Source organism: Heloderma suspectum, chromosome 1, assembly GCF_057233095.1.
Source record: "Heloderma suspectum isolate Gila_16-S chromosome 1, 16-S_ref, whole genome shotgun sequence".
NCBI lineage: Eukaryota > Metazoa > Chordata > Lepidosauria > Squamata > Helodermatidae > Heloderma > Heloderma suspectum.
This window is the reverse complement of record NC_139458.1, coordinates 326,914,863-326,935,875: the sequence shown is the minus strand read 5'-3', so window position 1 is coordinate 326,935,875 and position 21,013 is coordinate 326,914,863. Positions and strand designations below refer to the sequence as shown.

At 40.4% G+C, this 21,013-nt stretch overlaps 1 protein-coding gene across 2 annotated transcripts in view; it reads right to left on the bottom strand.

The window, feature by feature from the left end:
• The window catches only part of DCBLD1 (discoidin, CUB and LCCL domain containing 1), a 49,364-nt gene that overhangs the window by 7,519 nt on the left and 20,832 nt on the right, over positions 1-21,013 (bottom strand). Inside the window, exons 3-11 of one of the 2 annotated variants that reach the window (XM_084831448.1) lie at positions 14,096-14,230; positions 11,147-11,198; positions 10,318-10,390; positions 8,742-8,875; positions 6,072-6,112; positions 4,199-4,414; positions 1,695-1,819; positions 464-611; positions 248-364 (exon numbers count right to left, since the gene is read on the bottom strand). In XM_084831448.1, coding sequence (XP_084687574.1) covers positions 248-364; positions 464-611; positions 1,695-1,819; positions 4,199-4,414; positions 6,072-6,112; positions 8,742-8,875; positions 10,318-10,390; positions 11,147-11,198; positions 14,096-14,230 — 1,041 coding nt within the window. The remainder of the gene's footprint in view (positions 1-247; positions 365-463; positions 612-1,694; positions 1,820-4,198; positions 4,415-6,071; positions 6,113-8,741; positions 8,876-10,317; positions 10,391-11,146; positions 11,199-14,095; positions 14,231-21,013) is intronic. The other variant, XM_084831459.1, reaches the window with a different exon arrangement.

Sequence of the window (21,013 nt, the reverse complement as noted above, 5' to 3'; positions counted from 1 at the left end):
GGCAGGAGGTGGGGGCAGACGGATCTTCCGTGAGTAAAGCCCCTTCTCTTGTGGAAGGCAGATCCTGGATCCAACCCATCATGTACATCATGTACAGTTCTAGCTGTACTCTGTTCCGCAAAGTATCTCTGAATAGGTGATGTAAAAAATGGCAAGAAATGGCTCCTGTGACTATTTCTCAAAGTTACTGTGACTTTCCCTCTTCCATTTCATATAGATAAAATTAAAGTTACATGGTGTTTGGTACCTCGGTTGTTTTCTTCTGAAGGTACGGTTTCTGTGATTGTTCGGTCTTCTTTTCTAATTGAAACACCTGTGCTTTGACTTGGTCTTCGCCATAGTGGAGGAAGAAGGGAGCTGTTAACTGCAAGACAGAAGATGAAACTAAGTGAACATAAACACGTCTGTGGGACATTCAGGCCCCACTGCCTATCAAATCTTTTTAATGGTAAAAATTGCTTACCTTTTGCTATGTGACAACCAATAAGTTCCACCTTCAGAGCAATTCTTTGGTGCCAGCTCTGTGGAATAATTCTCACATACCGGGCTACTATGGGAGGAATGAAATTATTCCGGACTATGTTTCCATGATTAGAGTTGGCTTTGAATACCTGCCATTTGAAATAAAAATGAGTAATGTACTTAGATTATACATATTTAAAGCAAGTGGACAACAGCACCCAAGATAATAATGGTGGATAATCAATAATAAAACACAACAAGTTGGGGAACCTGTCAGGATTTACACATTTGAACGTGCTTTAACAGTTCTCACCACAAAAAGCAGCAGATTCAGAGAAAACTGTTAACAAATGATGTTAAGTATATGTAATTAGAAAGTTTAATTTTTTTTAAAAAAAAGTCTATGCAATCAAATGTGCAAACTAGTTCATTATGCATTTCCTATGCAGTGCTCCCCAATCCTGCAGGCTGTGACCCTCAGCTTGTTTCCCCCACCCTCTAAGCTGTGACTAACAGTGGAAGCTGGTGGCTGTGAAGTCAGTGGGGTGGTGAATCCACTCTGGGTTTCCGTCAGAACCAGTCAGAACTCTAAAGGAGCTATCTAAAGTATGAAGCCTGGAGCAGATTCATTCCCCCCCCTCCCCGATATTGCAGCCACCAGCCTCCACTGGTGTTTATTGAGTATTTCCTCCCTGAAAATCATCTCATTGGGCTCAGAGCCTCCAGAGTTTCATTTGGAGAGACAGAGTTTATTTGTTCAGGCCTTTGGCTAAAATAAAAATGTATATATGAAAACAATATACCTTCTGGTACTTTGTGAGCCATTGCTCCCGCTTCTATTATCAGACTTCACAGCTATGTCTAGCCTGAATAATCTCTTATCTGGAAAACTGCTTATCCCACCTTCTCTAGTGAAAAGGAATCTCCAGCTTCCCTTTAAATGTTTCCACACTGTGATCATTGCACTATTGCAAAACAAGACTGGGGCCTTTGAATGCAATGGATAAGGCAAATGACCCATATTCCAACCTCAACTGCAACCCTGTGCAGAATTAGGCTATTTACAACCCACTGAAGCCAATGGGATTTAAGTGTAACTAGGCAGAAGACTGCAGCCCTAGTAATGGATAGACGGAAGTTGACACAGGTGGTGGTGGTGGTGGTGCTGGTGGTGAATCCAACAACCTTCTTTTTTTTTTGCCCCTTCCCCTTCCATCTCCCCCCACAGTTACCTTTTCTTCATTGTTCATGATTCCTTTGTAAGTCCTCCATTTTGAGTTGTTATTTTTATAGCTCACAATAAACGTCTTAACATAATAGTTAAAATTGAGCATAGTGGACCCTGTGGTTCTAATTCCTTGTGATAAAAGAAAAAAATAATAAAAAGGGTATGTTTTTGTTTCTTGGTTAATGGAAAAAAAGAAACTAAGTACACTTCCTTCGAACTGTAATTACTAATTTATATCTGGACCAAAATTAAGAGACATCACTATTTGAAAAATGTAAGCTTTATACTAAATGATCACTTCCACCATTGCCCTCGATCTGTAGATTCATCCCCACATGCACATGCTGGGGCTCTCTGACTGTCAACAGTGACAGACGAAACTACTCCTGCACTTGTAAAGCTCCATCTGCCACAGCTGCTAATCACAACCTGTACATGTGCAAGCTCTGGATTACAGCAATTATTTTTTTTTTTACTAGAAGCATGTAGGTGCTTCTAGCAAAGACAGAACAATCCACAATGCAGATAAACCAAACTGTTTTGTGAAAGATATGCACTTTGATCATAAACATTGGTTTGGACCTGTATTTAGGCCTGTGCAACAGCGCAGGCAGAAGCAGACCTCCCTGTCCACTCTTCCTGACAGCAGTCCTTGCAGTCCCCCCAAAGTGCTACACAGAGGGTTGGGGGACCCTGCCAGTCAGGTGGAGGCACCTTCTGTGAGCAGATTTTCAGGGATCCCCTTCCTCCCCACACACCCCACAGCTCTCCCCATTTGGCAGGGTCCCCCGGCCCTCTGTGCAGCAATTTCAGGGGATGCTGTGGGGAGGAAAGTCAGTGAAGTCAGCTTCTACCAGGCCTGTTACATGCATCTAAATCTGGACTGGACCCAACCCAAAGGTCGCAGCCTATCTGCCAATAATATGGCAGAAAACACCCTAGCAACAAGGATGTGAGTAGCTGCAGTAGAAAGGTACAATTCTCACTGCATGCAGCCACTGTGTTTTACCATCTGTACCACAGAGGCTACAACCCAATAGCATTGATTGCAATGATCTCAATGGGTTTAAGCATGGTTAACATGGTTTTGAGTTGGGGCTGAAAAGCGTGATGTGGAGATACAAGTTTCCAATAGCATAATGAACACACTCCAAGGAGCTGCAGCTAACAGCACTTTCTGGAGCGAGTCCAACGTTTCCACCCAAGTGTGCGGAGGTGCCTCCCTTCATATTTTTCACAAATAGGCAGCAAATGTTACTGCAGTGCCTAAAGTGGGAGAAAAAAAGTAAATTTGTTTCGAAGTGGGAGAGAAAAGGAAGTAGGCTGGCTAGGCCAGGCTCAATTATGCCTTCCTGAAAAGAAGTGGGGTGACATCCCACCCCACTTCAAGCAGTGCATAAGTGCCATATGAAGGGTGTACCAGCTGTAAGTAAGGTGCAGGGCAGGGGGTCAGTGAAAAACTAGGCCTCCTGTTTCTGTGCATGTGTGCGTGCGTGTATGTGTGCACATGAGTCAGAGAGAGAGCACATCTGGTTGAATTTGTGTACAGCTGCTTCATTGTGTGAGTGGTGGCAAAGGTTACCATTTATTCATGGGGTTGCCAGGATGGTTTTTCAGTATGGGGCTGTGTGTCCTCTATCAAGCCCTACAAGAAATTCTAGCCCCATGAAATGCGACATGTTTTCCTGGTGCAGCAATAGCTTCTTCCATCAATCTTTGGCCATTATTTGCAAGTAATTCTTAAGCAATTCTTAAGCGTTCCAGCATAATATGGCACACAAATGGGAAGAAAATCCAACATGCTCCTGTTATAATAAGACTTGGGGATATATGGAAAGAATGAACACTGAACCAAGTCTCATTAACCATCCAACAGCTGCACTGGATTCAGGTATGTATCATTTCCCATATTTAGTTTTGCAAGGGTCTTAAAATAATAAATTATAACCAACTCCAAGATCCCCAAAAGACTATAGGAGGCATAGGCATGGGGAATTCCTTTCAGTATTTCTGTGGTGAAGGCTTAGTAGTTGTTGATATGAGAAGAACGTTATAAACCATACCCAATGAGCCTTCTGCAGTTTATTAAACCATAAATCACTCCCTATTATGTTAGTGCAAAGGCACTTTGTCCTTGAACTGCTGCTGTGAGTGAAGAAGAATTTGGCCTAAAGGCCGAATTTTGTATTTCAAATTGTCTTTGCTGGTGAGGGTACGGTGCAGCTTTAATAACTCAGACCTTTATGGATAATAATTGTGGATAACAATGGTGATACCAGAGAGGTCTGTCAGGGTTCTTCCATAAAACATTTAAAATTGTAATCATGTGTTACATTTATATACAGTCCTTCCTCCAAGATGCTCAAAGTGACATTTTAACTGCACAAAAACCTTCTGGCTAAGAAGAGTAAGCAAGATACATTTTGGTGATAATTAATATCTGATGATATTTATAAATAACACATTGCATGAAAACAGATATTTAATCTCATTTGGTAGACAACTGACCTGTTATTCTTGTTTTCTCTCCCAGGTCAATTTCCAGCCACTGCCGATGGTTGCTCTGGTTTGCTGCCCAAGATGGTCCTTGAACTTTGAGCCAAGCCTTATTGGGAGACCAGTGAACCACCTCCCCAATTTTGTTGGTTTCATCCCAGAACGATGATGCAGTGATTTGCCCATTAAAAGCACCTTCTCCTTCTAGGTTCAGTGGTTTATTGCAATCTTAAAATTCAAAATAAAGAGAGCAGAATGTCCATTTGTATTGTCCCAATACATGCTGCATTAGCCAATACTGTGGAACTATACATAGAATCATCAACTTAGCAGACTGGGTTACTTTTATTCCTGGATCATATACTTTTCAGATATGATTAAGTGTTCCTGTAAATAGCTGCTTTCCACACTGACCACTATATCCTAGCCTGTCAGGGTTGGCAACGTGTGGCCCTCCAGATATTTTGGTTTACAACTTCCATTATCCCTCACCATTGGCTATTCTGGCTAGGGCTGATGGTAGTTGTAGGCAAAAACATCTGGAGGCCCATAGGTTGCCCACCCCTCCCTTAGATACTGCTGCACCCCAAACACAGAGCCCATGCATCTTGACCATGATGAAGAGCTTTCTTCAAGCACCTATAACTATGGTAAGGAAAAGAATCTGATGTGCTGGGGGTGAGGGCAGGGGGAGAAGAAAAAGGAGGCAAACAAATTTTTATTTCAGAATGCATGACATAAATGGGATGACATGTAATTCATATATAACTGGCTATACATATAAGTCTTTGTTGCATAAGGATTCCTGTACAGAAACTTTTGGTTAGCATCCATAACATGATTCTCTATCAATTCAGTGTCCATGTAACCTAGCATATCTAGCCCAGGAAAACAGCTGGGACCGTTGACAGTAGACTGGGTTGACAGCTAGATCAGTGGTTTTCAAACTTTTAGGAATCCTGAGGTTCCTCCAAGGCTTAATTAGACATTTTTCAATGAGAAGACCTATAATGGCAGAAAAACTGCCAGATATACCATTGTCCACTATTTACACACCTTCAAGTGTGTCGGCCTCGCTATGGGCCTTCACATTCTCAAAGCATACCCTAGAACAGGAGCCTTGGACTTCAGGCCCACCAGCCAAATCAGGCCTGCCTGAGGACCCAAACTGGCCTTCCAGGGTTCCTCAGATGGCAACCCCTGTTCCCCAGGCCCCATCTACTTTCCCCCAACTGTCAACTGTTTGGTCGTTTCTTGGCTTGTGCACAGTTTTCCGCCCTCCCCTCCATTCTAAAATGCCAAAATGCCCATCTTTAGGCTTTGTTACTAGTAGTAAGAACTCTAAGCTAACATTTGCTGGTATGTTTGGTATTTTTGCCCCGCTCATCACTGGAATTCCTCCCCGCCCCGCCCCCCCCCTGAATGTTTTCTGAAATTGAATTCAGCTGTTGGGCTGAAAAAGATTCAACACCCTGGCCCTAGAATAATATACATAAGGGCCTCTATAATGCACAGAGGTTCTGTAATCTGGCTGGCACACAGGTTTTCTTCAGCAGATCAATTAATGTGGAAAGGTTCCCTTGGATACAGAGCTTGAGAACAACTGGGCTAAAATAGATATTGGTCCAACTTATCAATTATGCCAACAAGAAAAATGCAGTCAAGAATATTTAGGCTGTAAGATGTGTGTTAAATCCCAATGAAATAAAAAAAGGAATGAAATACATATTTCAAAGTCTAACAGTGTGACCCTATGCACACCTACTTGGCGGCCAGTCCTCTAAAACTCAGTGAGATTTACCTCTGAGTAATAATGGTATTTGGCTCCTGAGTCCTATTTGGTTTAATTATGCTTTATGTATTAAAATGAAAGAACATTTCTTACCATGTGAGTTAAAAATAAACCGCTTATTTGACAGAGAGCCACTGTAAAGAAAAAGAAAAAAAGAGGTGGCATCATCGTCATCACCTTGGTTACCTATTTTTATATACAAGAAATATCATTTTAAGGTGGCATAGCCCTGTTTATTACATTCCTCACCTGCCTTTTGATCTAATTTGATCCAAAACCTTTTTAGAACAGGATAGACACTACACCTGCACAGTTCAATAAAACATTGACCTGGTTTATTTAACCCCTGGGTTGCTGAATTCTGGGTCATTGTGATGTGTAAACCTAGCTGCACTAACAAACCATGGTTTGTTAACCAGGAACAACCCAGAAGGAGAACCCATGGTTTGTTGTTGGGTTGCACACTCTGGGTTGTTTAAACCATGGGCTGTCATTATGTGTGAAACCAGAACTGTGGGTTGTACATGGGTTGTTTTGCCAGGCTACAGAGATGGCAGGCAAGCGTGGTAAAAAAAAAACACCAGTACTCTACAAAAGAATGTAGTCTACCAGGACACATTACTGCTTTATCAAAATCAGGTAGGATTCAATCCATCTGAAAGCAAAAGGCTCTGGATTTATTAACTCAAACATGCAAGGATCATAGAAAATGCATGATCCTTGGACTGTTAACAGTACTGAAAATAATCAGATTTCAAGGGCTCAGTACATACAAGCACTACCTTTCACAGTGACTGATTTGATTTCAGTGTTTGCTATCAAAATGAACAAAAATTAAATGTCTAAAAAGCACAGTATGGCTTTTTCATGAAGCAGCTGGAAGACTTTAAAAGTAAAATCACTGCAGATTATACCATATCTGTCTGATCTTGGTTTATACTGCTTACAGTGCAGTTGTAACTGCTCATTTCCTACTTCAAGAAATCTCACAATGTAAATATAACTCTATATCTCCTATGCGTTGGGTTACTCAGGGCAGTAGGCCTGTGTTGGGCATTGGTTTGGTTTTTTTCATTCTTACCGAACTTTAGTTCACACAACTATGTAGTAACTCTGACACAAATCTTTACTTCACCCAAGTATATGGTAACTGTGGCACAAATCTGCCAGTAGGGAATCAAATATGCTCGTTTTATGTTCTCAGTTGGACTGAATTTGCACAATAAAGGGGGAAATAGTTAAAACCACAAACACCAGCTTTGGAGCCAGAGGAAATGGACAAGGATGGCAATTGTGCTATTTGATTCATTAGAACCTTTATTTACATGCTTTTTTGAAGAATGCTAAATACATGTGGGGCAATTTACTCCTCTTCAAACTAATCCACAGCAGCAGCACCTCGGCATGCAAATGGCTTTCCTAGAATGTCTGGAGCAAATTGCTTTAGCACTGCACTGGGTGAAGTTATCTGGTTCACTGTTGCCAAGAACCTGGACAAAGCCATGTTGCAACTGACTTCCACATGATTCTCCGAGCACTCCTCTGTTTCAGGGGCTGAACTCTCTCAAGGGCCTAGAAGTGTGTGGGGGGGGGTGCGTGTGTGCGCACGCGCATGACTGAAGGGTCTGAAGTCCACTCCTACCTAACCGGAGAGGTACAGTGGGAGGACTAGAGGTTACTGCCTTCCAAATAATGGAAGCATTTTAGCAGTGGTTCGGGGGGGGGGGAGGAGGCAGAGGCTTAATATCCTGGCCTACTTTGAATAAGTACAGAGGCTGTGTTTGGGCAATCATATCTTGGCTCCATCAATGGAGATACAAACAAGCCTTGCGCATACAGCCACTTCATTGCTTCCTTTGGGCTAGTTGACAAACAAATGAGAAAGTTTTCCATTAATTATAGTTTCCCATTTTGTTCAAACCAGGAAATTATGGTTAACGACTTTAGAAGAACCCAAGATATGAAGATAACTTCAATCAATAGATTCATATCATGGCTCGTTCCAAAGGCATTAATCATAGTTTCCCAGTTCAGACAAAATGGGAAGCTATGGTTAACTGTAGACTTCCTGGCTTGCTTGCACAAAGAGAGAGTCAAAGCAGCTGCATGTGAGGGCACAAGGCTCATTCATATCTCAGTTCTGAACTTGACCATAGTTTCCTGATTCAGATAAAATAAGTTAGCTAGAGACTCCCTAGTTCAGGGGTGGGGAACCTCAGGCCAAGGGTCCCAATCTGGCCCTCCTAAGGTCCCCAGATAACCATGCCCCTTCCCTTGGCCCCACCCCCTTTCCCCCCAACCACCATTCGTTTGGTAGCTTCCCAGCTTTTGTGCAGTTTTTTCTCTATTCTAAAAGGTTGAAACGCCTCTCCTAACACTTCGTTGTTGTTGTTGTTGTTCAGTCGTTCAGTCGTGTCCGATTCTTTGTGACCCCATGGACCATAGCACGCCAGGCCTTCCTGTCCTGCGCTCTCTCCCGGAGCGTGCTCAAGTTAACACTTCGTTACTGTAGCTTAAAGCAGTAAGAGCTTTAAGCTACAATATGCTGGTATTTTTGGATTTTGGCCCAACTACCATTGGAATGCAGCCTCAAGAACTTCTCTAGAATTGAATTTGGCCCTCGGGCTGAAAGTTGTTCCACACTCCTGTCCTTGTGTAATCATGGCTCACACAAATGGAGGAGGGGAGGTGCAGGCAAAAAGCTTGTGCTTACCCTGGCTTATTAAGATGGGATATAATCATCTGCATGAGGCCAATACTTACTCCTGTGAAAGGATGCCATTGGCTAGGATTCCTTGATACCGTCTTGTTCCTTTCAGCTGAATCACACTGATCCGGCCGCCCAGTTCATCTGCAATTACTCCAGCGTGTATGGCAGATTTGCACAATAAGGAGGTCTGATTTACAGAGATAAAATAAAGGCAAGGCTGGATTTTAGTATTCTAAGAAGGCCAGAGCCAACATGCTAAAAAAGATATATGAATATCTTCCTGACATTCTTCAAAAGTTTAAGGAAAAAGTAGCAATTCTCTGTATATTACCTATGTTAATTGGGGAAGAACATTAATTGTGAAAAGTAGACAAGTATACTTGTTGGGCAAATATGTTCCAAGGTTGGTATTTTACAGAGCAGTGATCCTCCCTCAGACATGCTCATTTAGAAAATCATTAACACAGTGTCATTTCCCCACTATATAGGAAAAAAAGAAGATTGCCACATTCTGTTGCAGTTTTGCTATAGCTATTCTAATTATGATGTACAAGACGAAGCTGAGATCAGCTTTGCCTGTTTTGCAAACTGAATAACAAGATGTGGTTGAGACTGGTATTTGAAGCACCATGCCAATTAGATTATATCTGAACACAACTCCACGGCAAAGCTTCCAAGTCATTATACGTACACATGAAATAGAGAGGCACACATACTACAGGACACTATTACTACTCAAGGAACAGCTGGTAGTCATATTTCCTGTTGGTCAGACAAAAATGCACCATTTTCTGTTTCCATACTTAAGAATTAACTATATGTTTGCTTGGTGGTAGAACACTGCTTTTGTAGACTACATTCTTAATAATAAGGCCCTCAAAAATAATTGTGATGAGCTAAGAAATCAAAGGGAATACAGGGTGGTACCCAGTGGGGAACTTACGCCCTCACCAATTCCCTTCCACAAGTGGTGGGTCCTGCTGAGTCTGTTGCACAAGCAGGACCTACTGCTTACGCAAGGGAGATTTAGCGTTTCCCAGAGAAAGCCCCCAAATGAGCAGAAATGCTAATTTCTGGAAGGAGGCAGGTCGCTGGAGCTCCCTTATAAGCTCCACCGATCTGCCTCCTGCCAGAAATAGGCATTTTTGCATGTTTCAGGTTGGCCCTGGAAGTGCTCAATCTCCCTTGCATAAGCAGTGGGTGCAGTTTATGGAAGGAAATCTATAGGCCGCAGGAAAATTGGCAGGGGCATAAGCACCCTGTTGAGCGCTGCCCAAACTTTTTAAAAGCTTTCGGATGCTAACAATATGAGGAGCAGGCAGGACATATTCACTACCAATGATTTAGTATCTACTTTTAAGAAGAAAATGCGTGTGGACCTACGATCACAATAGTCTTCCAGTCTGGCTTTTATAAGGTTGCCTGCACCAGTTTTTTAAAACAATTTCCAGTTCTTAAGTCTTCTGCAAAATGGACTATACTCCACTATGCATAGCTGGTTGTCTTACTTGCTTTTGAACCCAGAGTTAAACATTTAGTGTGTATATATCTGGATATAAAAATTATTCAGAAAGCAACACTGCCACCCCTTCATCTTCCTCTAGACCTGTTCTGTGTCCAGGTACTTACATCTCTGTAGCCTTCCACTATATTCCCAGAAATATCACCTGCTATATCTCTGCAACCAGCTGGACAGTACCTGCTGCCATGGAGAAAAGAGAGAACCCTGTTTGAAGTAGGGACTAATGTGAAATGCAATGCAGGCACACATACATACATACATGCAAAGAGCCAATAATGTCAAGCAGGATAATATGAAAAGCATGTTACTTCAAGATAAAGCCTTTCCCCTACTAAGCTCTAACTTATTCACATGCTGTATGTAATAGTACAGATGCCCAAACAAACAGCAATTGAAATGCATTTTGTTCTGTTTAATTTTCTTCTGTCACCTTACATGTTCAGGAAACCATTACTGGCTTGCATGCCATTATTCTTTAAACTGACTGCAAGAGATACTTATTTAAAAGAACAAACCTATCAACTACTTAAATTGACACAGATCAGGTGTCAATCCTTTGGGCTGAATTTAAACCCCAGCTACCGTCATTAGGAGCCAAGAGTCCGCAATACCAAAGCACTATCCTAGCTTACCTTGGCATTACAGGCTAGTATGCTACACATCAAGGCAGCTTAGAGGTCTGCAGCAGCATTCCTTAATGATTCTGGATTGCAAAGTCTACCGGAGGAAGACTTTGGTGCCTCTCCCAGACAAGCATCAAGTAGGATAATAACAGATTCAGATACCTCCAACTATCTCCAGAAAAACACATTCCTATGGTTGGCACCACAGCTTCAGGCACCACAAGTGACCATGTACCTTATCCACTTACAACACTAAATAAGTACAAAATGCAACATGACAACCAGAGCGTCTAGCTCCTTAAATTATATTTACCTGTATTCTGTTTCCACATAGTGATTTGCTCTCTCCAGACATGTTATTAGATCTGTTGAAAGTGAAAGTTATTTGTGGATCTGGAACGTACAGCAAACAGACAGAGAAGATGGGGCTAGTCCATTAAAATGTAGTTCTTTCAAACTTGCCTTAAGAGCAATCAATAGCCATAGAATTCCTTCAACATTTTCTTTTCTCTCCTTAACTCTTCCTCCTCCCCCTCCCCTCCTCCCAGATTTGTTCACTCGGGTCCACATTTTATTTCCTTAAGCCAAACTCTACACTCAGAATAATTACTTCAGGGGAGGGGAGTATTCACATGCTACCTCCTACAGCAATTGCTAAGCAGGTATGGTGGAAAGAATTCTGAAAGCCATTTTTAGAACTGTTTGTAGAGTGAAGATTATAGTAAAGGCAAGAGGCCTAGGTCTGAAGCAAAAAGATTGTCAGAATGATATGACTTAATTACCAGGATAAGGATTTATCTTTAGAGTTGAATCAAAACTTTGTTTATATCACTTAATGTTAAACAACTGTTTGACCCCTTATGTTCTGCCCAGTCACTGTGGTCATCTGTGTAAGCTCTTTTTGTAGTGCCACATACTCTTGAGGATCACCTTGTGACTACCCAGAGCAGGGCTTATAGTGTAGTACCACCAGCTTTACGGAACTCTCTTCCTGTTGATATAAGAACCTGGTTTGGACGTAATGACAACCCATCAGTTTAAAAACTGCTGGGCTGTTGTGCACGAGCAGGAGAAAGCAGGTGAACTGCAGGCAGTGCACCCACCACTTCAACTTTTACTGAGCAACGCACCGTCAGCTCACCTACCCACAATTGGCTCCTACTGAGCGTGACATCCAAACCCAGACAGGTGGGTTGTTTAGGGGCTAAACAATCCAGCAGTTAACCCATGGTTTGTTGTTGGGTTAACCAACTGAGTTGTTTAGTCCCTAAACATCCCAGCAGTCTGGGTTTGGATGTCATGCTCAGCAGGAGCCAATTCTGGGTTAATGAGCAAATCGTGGGCTGCTGAGTAAAAGCGAGAGGCAGGCACACTGCAGGGACCGTGCCTGTTGTTTCCCGGTCATCTCTGACAACCCATCGGTTTTTAAATTGATGGGTTGTTATTACCTGCAAACAGCATCATCATGTGCCACAAATGATACTAGGTTTTTGGTGCATGTTTGAAGCTTTTTTAATCATGCAAGCATTCCCAGAGGTATGGTTTTAGCTAGGTATATCACCAAGCCATTGGCATGGCACTGAGTTTATATTTTATTGTGTTTAAATTGATGTTTATTTTGTACTCTGCTTAGGTGTTTTGGAATGTTAAGTGGTTTATAAATATTTTAGATAAATAAATGACACAGAACCCAGGGGTCTGAGGAAGGAGAAGCAATAAACACTAATAAATGAAATTTACTTGTGAAATCAGACAACGGGGATGAAATTATCATTTAAAGGTGACCAGTGATAAAATGTCCTTAGAAGAGGGTGTGTGTAAGAGATGACAACAGTACCATCTATAAGTTGACATCAAATTATTGGAATAACATCCAAACCTTGATTTCTATTAGAAGGAAAAGAAGAGGATCAAAGGTTATCAGACATAGCTGGTTGAAGGCTAAACCTATAGAGCCATTTTAGTTATGAAACTTCAAACCATATATCAGGCAAGGTGTCTTAGCTAATAAAACTGTTATTAGCTATTTTAGCTAATAAAACCCAGGGTCAAACCATCATGAGGTAGGCATTCATACATCTGCTGGTGTCTCTCTTTCTAACTCTTTCCATCATGTAATTAAATGTTTATGTCAGAACCTGCTGGCCACAGGTCTATCAAGTAGTTACCATTCAACTTTAAAATCTTATTTCCCGACTTTTTATGGTATCTTATATATTTGTTAGCAACTTTCTGAGTGATTCTCTTTGTTCAGTCAAACCATTTAACCTCTGATGTATTTTTCAAATTCTCTTTTGACTTATGCTCTGTAACATGAATTCTCACAGAACTCTTCAATTTATCCTAGTTGGTTATCTATTTGAAAATGTTTCATTTAGTTTGAGAAATATTTTTGACTATTCTTCATGGCAGGAAGCAGATTTGAGGATCCACACAGAATCTAGTTAGGCCAAATCCCTTGTTTTTAGAGGTGGGAAAATCCAGTACAGAACTTGCCTTTTATTATAGTATTTTTATTACAACATGCAAACAGACACATCCTCCACACTCTGTAGGATCAAGGAAACTGCATCCAGATAATTTCGTTATCATTCTTGAGAGTACTTACAGAGAGAGTGTTCATATTCCAGTTTACAGTGGATTTTCTTATCCATATAACAACATACAGTAAATAGAATAATGGGGCTAATGTGCTCTTTTACAAAACTAGAAACATATTTTTCTATACACTGGTACAGAAAAAGTTCCAGTGAGCATGCCTAAAGTGATGTGCTCTTTTACAAAACTAGAAACATATTTTTCTATACACTGGTACAGAAAAAGTTCCAGTGAGCATGCCTAAAGTGGTTTCATTTATGCACAAGGCTTTTTCCAGCTTTGAGTTAATTCATATTTGGATGCCAATTCCCACCTGTTTCCTAAAGACAGGCAAGTGGCAAGACCAAAGTCAGGCTCCACTTTCTTCATCCACTTTGGTTACTTGCTCATGTTCAGAATGCCTGGCAGAGGCATTAGCCAGAGGAAGGGTAATTCCTTCCTCCTTCCTCTGATGCCATGCAATCTGGCTTCCCTCCCACTTCCATGGCAGACAAGGCAAATAGGCAGCAAGGTAGGAGATGGGGCTGAGAGAAGAATTTTTCCTGTCACTCCACACTCATCCCAATCTGAGATGCTTCAAGAAGCCCAGAGGACCAGGGAGGAAGGACCCCTCCACTGCCAACCCCTACTCTAGCGCATGGTGTTCTGTGGAATTCAACTTTACCTGGATAATCACTACTAGCAAAGGACAGCAGAAAGCCCCTTCCAGACACGTGAGACCTACTCTCAAAGTGCACAGTTGCTTCATTAGAGTCCAAGATGATTTCTTCTGGGACAGGCACATTGCCACAGTAGGGTCCTAAATACAGAATAATAAACATTTTCATTTTTTTCCAGTGCTCTAGATACACTAAACATAAAGCATCATCTATGGAACCCAGTCACGTGCATATTTGATGGAATTTTTATTTGTAATCCTTGAAGTTACTTGGACAACTAAATTCTTGTCATTCTATGCTCAGTAAAAAAAGAAAAGCTGGTATTAACATTTCAGATTGTTTTAGCTTCAAGTAGATGGCTGGTGCTCACTAGCCTTTGAAGTACAGCATTCTTAAAGGCAGCTGCCCATTACAGAAAGAGTCCAACGCTGAAAGTCAGTTGAATATTCATGCACTCCCAGTGAGATAGCATCACCAGATACAACCAAATGCAACAGTTTTAGCTGTAATTACCTCATAAAGGATAACAGAAAAAACAGGCACATTTTTCTTGAAGGGGAAAGTATACCGTAAGTAATAAAGGCAGACATAAACAACACTACCTACAACAGTATTAACTATTTATAAGCCATATAAATACTGAACTGTTAATTCTTGGTTCTGAAGGAAATTGTTTTCTCTCCTTATTCCCCACCCCCACTTTTGGGAAAACAGTCCCCTAGAAGTCTACCTGGAATCGATCTCACTTTTTTCACTTGGAAGATTAAATACACACTGGAAAACTAAGAACTTTCAAAATAACCAAACATAGCTGTTACATTTGAACCCATTTCATTATTTTTTATTTTTAAAAAACTTAAGTTCATACTCCCTATGTTACAATTTTTATAAATATTTTAAAATGTTTCCCTTGGGTTAGTTCACATACTACCGTTTTATTTAACCAGACTTTAAAAAAGGCAAAATATTACATGAAGAGTTATGTTTAGCTGTTCGGTGTACTATGCTATATACATTTAGGGAGCAATCCTATGGCCGCTAGACATCCATAGGCTATGGTGTTCTCCAGGAAATGACCTCAGAGCCTGTGCTCCAAGGTTAGTTCCCGGAGAATCAACCTCCCCCCACTTCTGCACTGCCTCCGAGGCAGCATGGAACAGCCCCGTCCTCCATGCGCGCAAGAGGAGCTCAGAGTGGCCGGAAAGGGGCATGGCTGGGGGTGTTCCGGGGCAGGGAGATCGTAACTGCCTATACGACACATCCTATGTGTCGTACATCAGCCTCCTTCCCCGCTCCGTGCTCCAGCGGCTAGACAGCTGCAAGGGGCTGTTTAGCCAAAAATGCAGGGCAGGAGGAGCGCGGAGGGAACGATCCCTTCCATGCTTCTCCTGCCCAGCTTTGGATAGGTGGTCACCTCAAATGCAATTAACTCAAAATGCAATTAACTCAAAAGGTTATCATAGCGGCTTATAAAAGAAAATACTAAAAATACAGAAGTCAGTAAAAATCAATAAAACAATTAAACTATCCATCATGTAATGAATAACAAAGCAAAACCTTGGAAGATTTTTTTCTTGGGGAAAAAATTGGGCAACAGATTAAAAAAAACCTAGCTGTGGATATTGGAAAAGAAAAAAAGTGATATATAAATGATTATGTGCTAAATAGTTATGATTAAGTTACATGAAGGAAATGAAACAAACAAACAAACCTATGACTTGTTTTGTTGAAAGCTAGGAAAAGTCTGTCCAATGAAGACAGACAATTAATACAATTTGTGTTGTTGTAAAAGTGGAGTTAATTATATTACTGCCCTTCTTCCTTTTACCTTCTTTTCTGACCTGTATACATGCAGACTAAACATAAGATGAACATAACTGCACAAAGCTATTACTGTCTATTTTGATTTTTATATGATTGGAAACTTTTTAAGATTGCTTAAGATTTTCTTCTTTTTTTAAAATATATTTTTATTTATTTTATTTTTATAAATGAAATAAACAATACCAAAATTACCAACAACCTAATCAATACTTCAATTTCCCAACAGTACAATATTCTGATGAGGATACCACAATAACAAAGAGAGAAGAAAAAAGAGGAAAAAAAAGAAAAAAAAGGGAAAGGGAGGAGGAAAGGAAGTGAAGAAAAAACAACAGCCCTCCCGCTCCCCCTTAAAGAATTGAGCTTAAACTCCAACACCCCCCAGCCTCTGATGCCATTCTATTTTAAAAAACTATATGTATAACCTTAACAATCTTACAGTTTAATAAACAACCTTACATTTCTAAATCATATCATCAATCTTATATCAAAGAAACAGGTCTACAATTCATTCCCAAATACCTTATTCCCAAATACCTATTACTATATTATTAGTAATAATAATATTAATAATAATAATAATAATATATTGTATTATATAATAATAAAACTTAATATAAACCTTCAACCATCAGTAATATATTTTATACTAGATATATTATCTCTTTTAAAATTAAAAATATAAAGAAAAGCAAGAAAAAATAAGAGATGAAAGCGAGTAAACCAATATAAATATAATCATTTATCTTCTGAATTAGCCTGGATCACGTGGACTAAACACAAACAGTTAACAAAGCTTGTTTAAAGATTCAAGTTCATGGGGTTGTAACAGAATTCTCATACATTTTTACATTAAGCCATGCCTCCTCCATTTCATGATTTAGAAACTTCTTCATCTGACCTTCAGACACAATACAAAGTGTAGCAGGATATTTTAAGTAATATTGTAAGTTCATTTCTTTTGCCATATTCTTTGCTTTGATAAATTGCCTTCTTTTATTCGCCTCCTCTTTGATGTAGTCTGGAAATAACATAATTACCTCCCTTGCCAAACGCAAGATATAATTTTTTGTGGAGACTTTTGCAAATTGAGTGATGATCATGTAATCAATCCCTTTAGCATTTGGCACATGAAATGCCTGCTCAATATCAAGTAAATAATCAGACAGAATAGGGAGTATCTCATGCAAAAGTTTATCCACAAAAATAGGCAATTTTACATCATTAGACAGATTTTTAATCCAAATAATATGTACATTGGATCTTTTTGTGAAGGCCTCCAGTTGAGAGATTCTATCAGAGATATTTTTAAAACAAATTTGTGTTGTAGTTTCATTTCCTGCCACTCGGTCTTCAAGCTCATTAATTCTCATCTCCATTTTTTGCCATGACGCATTAATTAAATCTACAGCTCCTTGCAGGGCAGTGATGGAATTTTGGATTAAATCCAACCTTTTGACTTGTTCCATAAATTGCGAAGATAAAGCATTTATCAACGTAAATAATTCCCCTATATCTTCCGTTTTCGATACTTCTGACACAGAAGATGTGGGGGGAGTAGATGCCAGCTCCCTTCTTCTCCTCGGAGCAGACTTGTTTCTCTCAAACAGATGTTACAGGTCCTCAGATGTTCTCAAATATTGTTAACGTTTCTTAAATCATCCCTCACAGGTTGTTGATATTTCTTAAAGCATATATTATTATGGAACACGTCAACCCTGTTTTCTCCTATAAAATAGGAGTCTCAGTACAGCTTTTTGCATTGGTAAAACTCTGGGAAGATAATCCTGGAATCCAGCCCCCCCCCCTCTTGTGGGGGGTTACTTTTCTCCAAGATGTTGTCCAGAGCATGCCTCGCCCCCCCCTTTCAATTCCAGGGGGGAGATGAAAACATTTTTCAACCTTTTAAAAAGCTGTTTGAGAAAGCTCCCATGGAGATCCGTGGGAAGCTTCCAGAGCGACATCGGTCCCAGCCGGAAGTTGCTTAAGATTTTCAAACAGCAGCAAAACCACCTATACAGATCCAACTAGGAGATTCATATCAAAACACCAAATTCCAATTTAAACAGCCCAAATCCCTCTTGAACAGAAAAAACTTGAAATGTTTCCTGAAGAGCAGAAGGAAATGAAGTCAACTGGTCACCCTTGACAGAGAGTTCCACAGTGACAGAGCCACTCCTGAGAAGGCTTTAATCTTAGCAACCTCTTCCTGTATGTCTGACAGTGAAAGCACCTTAAGCAATGCCTCCCCAGCAGATATTGTGCGTTGTCAGAACATCCGCAGGGTGGCTAGTTAACCATGCAGCCTGGCTTATTTTCTTGAACAAATCACCTTGAGAACCCATACTTTGCTGCTGGATTGTTCAGGGTGGTTAACAAGCCACACTGCATGGCTAACAAGCCACCCTGAGGAAAATGTCCTGGGTTCAGACAATATGCTAACCCATGGTTCAACAAACAACTCACAGTTGAACATCAACCCACACTCAACGACTGACTATGGGTTAGTGTGTTGTCTGAACAGCCCCATTAACACACTGTAGTGAAGAAGCATTACCACAGCATGTATCACAGTAGTCAAATGTAATTTAAAGATGCATAACTAGTCTTCCAGCATTACACTTCTGTGGTGACTTACAATAATAATAAAAAGCAGTCAAACTAACACGATCAAGTAGGATAAAATGCCACCTAAAAACAGGTGTCAGAACTAAAACAAGCTTCAAGCTGCAGGGCTGATCCTTCATGGAAAGCATGAGCACAGTCCCAGAGAGCACAGTCCCAGAGCATAATCCCAGAGAGGACACTCACATACCCTGGATTGCCCACCCTTAATAACTCTTCTTATCTGGACTGCGCTTCAGTTTATTAGCCTTCATCCAATACATTACTCTCTAGACACATGGTCTCCAAACTTTTTGATCGTGCACCACTATCAGTAAAAAAAGGTTGAGCACCCCCCCAATATATGTACATGTATTTATAAATGATATACATGTACTAGTGTACTAACATTTATGATGTGCATAATATTATGCACATTATAAAACATACACAAAAATAGATATTTAAAAATGATGAGATAAAGATGAAATTAACAATATTTTTAAATCATTTATTTTATTTATTAATGGTATAGAAAGCTTTTTGCCCTTACTGAAAAAAATATTATTAATAAAAAAAATTAGTGACAGCAATGTGACTGAAGATGCTTCATTATTTTTGAAAATCTTGGTTTAACACTTTGTGATACAGCTATTCAAAGGTCTGGTTCTAAGTTCAGTCTGATACTTGGTTTTAAAGGCTATCATACCTGAAAAAGATACGTAGATCCAAATGGAAGAAGTGCATCATTGGCTGCGTTTACTAAATCATGATATTCATTTTTCAGTCCCATCCACCAATTATGCAAAGGTTTTTGTTGAAATGCAGCTAGTCACCTTCCATCTTCCTTGATGTCAATCACTTGTTCTTGCAAACTAATTGGAAGGTGTTGCATTTTTATATTTTTAACAAACGGGTTCAAAACCCACTGAAACTCTTCATTTTGGAAGATTTTTAAACAGGGTAGAAAATTCTGTTTCCAAGTTTTTTAAGCGTGCAGATATGAGAGTTTTTATGGGTGATACAGTTACATCGCTGTTGGCAACAAAATCACATACCGATGGAAACATTTCCAAACATCCATTTTCAAAATGCTCTCTCCATAGCACAAATTGATATCAAAAAGCAGTTACTTTCTCACTCATTGTTAAAACGTCACCATTACCTTGAAGGGACAGATTAAGTGTGTTCATTTTTTTCAAAAAATCTGCTAGGTAGCATACTACTGATAGCCGCTTGTCATCACATAAAAGGTCAGGATGGCAGCTGCCCCAGTGCTATAGCCGAGCAAGCAACTGCACCTTCCTCTGTCACGCCTGGCTCTCTCAGTGGCCATGGCAGAGGCGGGATAGGACTGGAGCCGGGAAAGAAATGCCATGGAGTTCCCTCTCGGCTCCTGTCCCATCCTGCTGCTTTTGCCACCGCCATCATTGCACACAATGGAAGCTTGTCGTGGCAACAGGAGGCTGCTCAATTATTAGGCGGCTTGTGCTCCCAAATAGATTGTCTTGCACACCCCCTAGGTGCACACACCCCACTTTGGAGACCACTGCTCTCGACAGTCTTTTGGTATTATGACCCCCCATAAGAATGTCTTAGCCAAGTAATTTCAAATTTAGCTATAAGGAAGAAAGTATATTTTGCTAGGAAAGTATGGACTGATCCTTCATGTTAATACTTGTAGATGTATCACACCATGTCTCACACAAGCTGGACAAGGAGAACGTTTTTAAAGTTAAGGGAAACAGAAGGGAAAGAAGAACTGTACTGTTTTATATTTTGACACTCATGAGACAGCTAGCCTTCTTCCCTTCCCCCATTTTCACACAAGACTTGCCTCCACATATTTTCCCACAGATACATTTCTGCTGTCTCTTTCTTAAGTTTCTCAGTGACCCATCTATTGCTCAGGTATAATTAAGACCGATGACTCATCCTAGGGCTGACTCGTTTGGGGTTATGAGTCTTTCAAAGTAGCACATCTAAGAGTATTCCAGATGACTGTGAAAACCTGCACAAAAAGCCTAGACATAGAGAGAGAGAGAGCACGTGTGCACTGAGAGCCTTTCAGCAGAAAATGTTAAAAGTTCAATTCTTTGTGGCAAGACTCTTGGAAGTAGAAGATAACAAGTAGGATGGAGTAGGAAATGCTGTACAGTACTCCACAGAATATACACATAACTGAAAAATGAACAGCTTCTAGAGAATTCAGTGCAAAGCATATGAATGGTAGTTGCTTCTTACAGAGGCTGCTATCAGAAGTATTTATATAGCAAGGCCAGCAACTTGTGAAGTCTCCCTGCCCCAGCTCAAAGAATCTGAAGGAGCTTCTGAAGCGGAATGTCTGTAAGCTCAGTGCTAAAACACATGCTTCACTTGCAGAAGCCCCTACATTAAAATCCTGGTATTTCCATTTAAGACACAAGTAGGCAACCTTGTCCCCATACAGTAGACACATAAGACAACTCCCATAATCTATTACTATTGACCATACT